At 36.2% G+C, this 5,882-nt stretch overlaps 1 protein-coding gene across 2 annotated transcripts; it reads left to right on the top strand.

Annotated features, from left to right (window-relative positions):
* The first annotated feature begins 519 nt into the window (after window positions 1–519).
* On the top strand, window positions 520–5,523 carry trmt10b (tRNA methyltransferase 10B). 2 transcript variants are annotated; one of them, XM_067579675.1, is made up of 9 exons: window positions 520–1,126; window positions 1,400–1,567; window positions 2,270–2,378; window positions 2,501–2,634; window positions 2,818–2,970; window positions 3,458–3,536; window positions 4,003–4,070; window positions 4,713–4,836; window positions 4,916–5,523. In XM_067579675.1, exons 1-9 carry the CDS (start codon window positions 1,076–1,078, stop codon window positions 5,053–5,055), a joined length of 1,026 nt encoding a protein of 341 aa, XP_067435776.1. In that variant the 5' UTR covers window positions 520–1,075; the 3' UTR covers window positions 5,056–5,523. The 2 variants fall into 2 exon arrangements, with proteins under 2 accessions (XP_067435776.1, XP_067435777.1); XM_067579676.1 differs by having other exon boundaries at window positions 1,122–1,185.
* The last annotated feature ends 359 nt before the right edge of the window (window positions 5,524–5,882 follow it).

The raw sequence follows: 5,882 nt of genomic DNA, 5'->3' as shown, positions 1-5,882 counted from the left end.
AGTCTCAAAAGAGATTGAGAAGTTTAATGTAATAAAACTGAACTGTGTTTTACTCTACCGTGTGCTCTTTTCCTCACTGTGTATCAATTATTTGATATTATTTCCAAAAACGTTTGTAGTTCCATAACTGGAAAGTGAATATGTAAAAAAGTTCAAAAGTGTTCAAAGTGTTGAGAAACCATAAAAGTTTCTTCAGCTTTTAGTAATGAATAATAGTATAATGTATAATCTGTGACATATCTACTAACACTTTGATTTTAAGTCAACACTTTTAAGTACATCCTGTCAAATGGTGTGAGTGGAGGACAAGACAGAAATAAGATAAGATAAAATAAAAAGAGATAAGATAAGACTTTATTGATCCCTAGAGGGGAGATTCACATGTTACAGCAGTGCAGGAGTAATAAATATGACAAAAAAAGTAAAGTAAATGGAATTAAATCTACAGTATATATATTAGAAACATTATACACATTACAATTCTTAGGCTACATAACCTGACTTGCAAAAATAGAAAAGTTGTGCCAAATAAAATAAATGACAAAATTCAGGAAAAAAGAGCACAAGAAGATATTTTTTCAGAAATTACACTAAATTCCCTCGGTAATTTTGAGTCTTTGGAATTAAATATTTGCTTATATTGTTCCATATAATGTTTGTTGGTGCCTGAGCATTTGCTGATTTTTATTTTTATTTTGCTTTTAAGCGTTAAGGAGGTTGTTTTGAATGGTGTTACAGAGTAAAAGGCCCGGAGGACCGTTTCAACGAAAACCGCAACATGCAAACTTAAATTTGCAAAATGTGATAATTTTCTGTCATATTAATTTTGACACGTTTGCCCCCCCCAAAAAATAGTATTACATTGCCCTCTTCTGGTGTTTTAATGGTTTTAAAACGTAATATACCACACTGCTGCTGATCCGAGCATGTTTTTGTATGTATTTTAAACATCACACAAATAATACAAAAAATCAAATTCACCATTTATTGCTGACGGATTCCTGTTATTCCCCTTTTCCTCTAAATTGATCCCCTCTCCCACTCCCTTCACTTTGTTTACTCTGACGTCATTGCCATGCGCCGCTCACATGTTCGCAAACTGGAAGCGACTCCCTCACCAGCTCAGGCATGTTGATCATTTCTCCCTTAAGTTTTCTCTCTTTCTGCCTTTAAATTTTCCTTTTAGTGAATCATTTAGTGGATTTAAGAAAACCTCCATGATGTTGACTATATTAAGTGTCACGAAAGCTGTATAAAGATGTTTTTTTTTTCATTTACTAGATACATCTACTATTCCTGGTTGAGCACATAACGACCTTAAATAATTCACTCTTTGCCAAAAAACCAAGAGACATGTCTGGACGTTTACAGAAGACAATAATGTGTTGTTGTTTTTCAGGTGATGCGTCTGAGGTCAGAGGAGCAGCAGACTGAAATGACACATATTTCCTCAGATATGTGTGAAATGCAGCTGAATGGAGTTTCAGAGGTGATGGATCTGCTTCACATAGACGTGGAGACTGATGTGGTGGAAGACAGACCTGGAAGAGGAGATGCACTGTATTCAGTAAGTTTGTTTACTAACCCCTCATATTAAATATAATGTATTTTACATCAGTTTATCTATTGATTATGTTTCTCAAAAAATCACAAGACACAGTTAATCAAGACATACAAATATGATGAGCTACACAGTGTTGTATTTCTAGGTTTCTAAGATTTTATTTTATTATTTCTTATAACATGACAGAATGAAATATTGTTTCCCTCAGGACTGTGGTATAAAAATAAAGAAAACAACAGACAACACATAAAAACATGAATCAGTAATGAATGATCTGAGTATCAGATGATCTGAGGTCATCTAAATGTTCTTATTAGATTTCTGACTTGGTCTGATCTGCAACCAAAAAAAACAAAACAAAACCAAACACCCAAGGCATTAATATCACAGTGACACAATACAGATCAAAGCAGGTTTAGTTTTTAGTCACTTGGGCTATAATTTCAGAAACTTTTGTGACCTGTTTCACTTGCCTGTCAAACAAGATCGAAACTATATTGTCAACAATTTTCCAACCTGTTGTCCCGAATCTTACACAGATGTCTAGTTTTTAACTAAAACCTATGATGTTTTTCTTAAATAAACATATAAAATGATCAATCAGTCCAGGTTTATCTCATTATGCCAGTTCATTTTGTAGCTTGTCTTCAAATACTGTGCCCTAAAAATCTGAAGACATCTGAGTTTTCTCTTTCTAACGAACAGAGGAATGTGTTGAGGAAGCAGCGACACTGGGAGAGACAGCTGGCTGCGAAGAAGAGCAAAAGGAAAGAAGAGAAGCAAAGGAGGAAGCTCAACCGTGAGCACGAGTCGGGTAAAGATCAAATGAAGACAATAACTTTGTGTTTGTTAGGGAAGATTGAAAGCGAAAGTAATTTACATTTCAGTTTCTATAACCAGAATAATATCTGTCTTTGCTGTGTTTTTGTCAAACAGGTGCAAGTGCGGACAATCCTCAGCTTAGCAAACGGGTCATGAAGGCGATCACCAAAGAGCGTTTAGCCGAGGCTCAGTCCACAGGGCTCAAACTCTGCGTCGACCTGAGTATGACAGACTGCATGTCTGACAAGGTAGAAGTCTGATGAGACTCAAATCATTGTTATCAACTCTCAAACAGCCTGTTTTAAGATTTAGAAGCTATGGAACAGCCTTACATTTTCAAATAATGGGAGATATTTGTCAAATTATTTAAAATATTTTACGTGTCTGCATTTATTCACCTACATTCGATGGTGTATGTTTGTCTGATTCAGGAGATAAGTCGACTGGCCGGTCAGTTACGACGGCTGTATGGGTCAAACAAGAAGGCGACGCGACCGTTCCACCTCTTCCTGACAGACCTGAAGGAGGACAGTCGTCTGTACAGAGAGTGCATACGAATGAACGAAGGCTTCCTCAACTACACGGTGATTATTGGAGTTCACATCCTGAATGTCACTAGTAAACTTTTCTGAAAGTAAAAGACAGCCCTGAGAAAGAAATACCTCTCTGCAGGCATCTGGTCTATCATACATGTCTTTTTCTAATGTTAAAGATGAATAGAGAAGATACATAACACTGACGTCCATTTGAAACAAAAAAAACTGATAACATTATCTGAGAGCTGTCTTGTTTTACGTAGAAAAACCAAAACTGCATTGCATTTACTTTATGCAAATTACACTGTAAACAAAGTAAAGCAGATCATTTTTGAGCCTTCAACAGGAACAAAACCTCCATTACTCTCAGATTATTTATTAGAGTAAACCAGATGACCCCTCATATATATATTTATAGAACTATCTCCATACTTTCACTAATTTGCAACATATCCTCCTCAGTAATTTGGACCAGGAATAGTTTGCATATTTAGCAGCCGGCTGAGCTTAATTTCTTTTTCTCTCTCTCTCTCAGATGGACATAACAGAGGAAAGCTGTCTGGACCTGTTTCCTCCAGAAACTGTCGTATACCTCACACCAGATGCTGAAGAAGGTTTGAAGGATTTGGATAAACGACATATTGTGAATGAAATATTTTAGCCTAGGGGTGCTTGATGTTTCAGCTGGGGATAATTTAATAGAAATGTACAGAAACATTTTAGAGAAATGCATCTTTTGGCCAGCAGAGGGAGCCATCTGACCATGTTTATTTGTCTGAGCACACTACTGTTATTGCTGCTACAACCTGTAATACTAGTTAGTGCTACATCTTTACTGTATAGCACTTTACTAAATATAGCTTTCACACAATAAAACACAAAGAAAAAAGTAATACTAATAGAAACCCTCAATACAAAACTGAAAAATAGGGAAAAAATCAGTTCAGAGTCAAGTAAACAAATGTTACATATATACATGAATATATATGTATATATAGATATACATTTATATGTCCATATTTAATGTTTTTTCCTGTTTTATTTTCATTGTTAGTGTTTTTTTGTGTTGTTGTATTTCAGCCTTGGAAACAGTGGATGCTGACAAAGTGTACGTCCTTGGTGGTCTTGTGGATGAAAGCATCCAGAAGGTATTATACATCATGACAAATTATAACTGAACAACACAGACAGCTCACAATTCAACCAAAACATAAATATACAGTGATTCTGCAGAACGATCACACTTCCCTCGCTCCCCCTTGACTCTCGAGACAGATATCAGCAGGTCGTTTCAAAGCACCTTCTCAGATTACAATTTATTATAAGCCTCAGTACACAAAAGGAGTTATGAAATTTTACTCTCCCACATCGAAATGAAGAGAGGAGACTATCTGATTTCATGCCTCTTTAGTGCACATGGGAGGTGGAACGGCCACATAGCTGTTTGTCAAGTTCAGGCTGGATAACTAATGCAGGGAGCAGAGCCTGAAAATATTGGTCTAAAACTGCAAAAAATACATATTCAATGAAATGCAATAGGGCTGCAACATGGTAATTTTCATAATGAATTATTTTCTTGATTAATCAATTAATCATTTAGCCTATAAAATATCAGAAAATCTTTGAATGCCAGATTTTGTCCGACCAACAGCCCAATCATTCAGTCTTTGAAATGTTAACAGCTCGTATCAATGCATGCGTGATACATAATAAATGGGATGTCCACTAATAGTAAAGTTTTACCCATCGGTGGATCTTTCAGCCTCTTTCTCACCATTTCTCTCCTGCAGAAGTTGAGCTTCTCGAGGGCCACAGAACTCAGCGTCCGCACGGCGAGGCTGCCCATAGACGAGTACATGACGAAGAAAAACAACACTAAGAATTTCCACTCAAAGATCCTGGCAGTGAATCAAGGTGCACAATCTCCCTCCTCTTGTTTTATTCACCTGTTGTTTGTTATTAATAAAGTCTCTCTCTCTCTCTTTATCTGCAGTTTTTGACATCTTGTTGACTTTCTGTGATACCGACAGCTGGACAGAAGCGCTGCAGGCATGGTTCCCTCAGGGGAAGGGTTATGTCGTTGCGCCAGATTACTCCCTTCCACGTCCAACACAGACTAAACACATGGAATAATGTGCTGCAATTTTTCTTTTATTTGGATCATGTTTAGTACCAGATAGGAGTTGAGACAATGTAACAAGTGCCTGATGGGAAAGACACTTTCTCAGGAATAATTTCAGACCTTTTCTTGATTTTAAGAGACAATTTAAATGTTGGTAGCACACAAAAATTGACACAGCAGCACAAAAATCCTTAATGTTTTGCGAACTAGTCTTTAGTTTGCAATTATCTCTAATAATGGGAACTCGTGTGCCTCCCTGCAGAGAATATATTCTTGAAACACTGTTCATCTAATTAGTTTTTGTAAATAAACTCTTAATATAAATGTATCTTAGTAATGACGACACACAATCTGTTTCCAACTTTTGACCTTCAAGCAGCTGATTTTTGAAGAATTTCAGAACTGCTCCTGGTATGAAAATGTTCTTTTTCCTCTTGTTTCATTTAAGGTTTATTGTAATTAAATTATTTGAAAGAGGCAGTGTGTGTTGGTGTAAAACCTTTTGTTTGAGTCATTGTTTGTTGTTACAAGTCGACTGTTAAGTCCCCTGTCTTATCATCTTGCATGTTTTATGGTAAAAGGGCTTACAAGAAGCGTTGTTGCTCTTTCAGAGGTCTTTCAGATTGCGGATATATTTGTTGGAACAATTATGCCTGATATCCAGTTATTTTTCTATCCTCAGTCTAACCGCTTTGACATCAAAGAAGGGTCATTGAAAACAGTTTATTTGTATCTTTGCACCACCCAAATTTTATTTGGAAAAGAAATTGCACTCCTTGCTAGTTGATGTTCGAATGATCTCATTTCAATGTCCCTTGTGTATATAGGATTATATTAA

This window comes from Thunnus thynnus, chromosome 22 (assembly GCF_963924715.1).
Source record: "Thunnus thynnus chromosome 22, fThuThy2.1, whole genome shotgun sequence".
In the NCBI taxonomy this organism is placed as follows: domain Eukaryota; kingdom Metazoa; phylum Chordata; class Actinopteri; order Scombriformes; family Scombridae; genus Thunnus; species Thunnus thynnus.
This window is presented reverse-complemented; position numbering and strand designations above follow the sequence as displayed.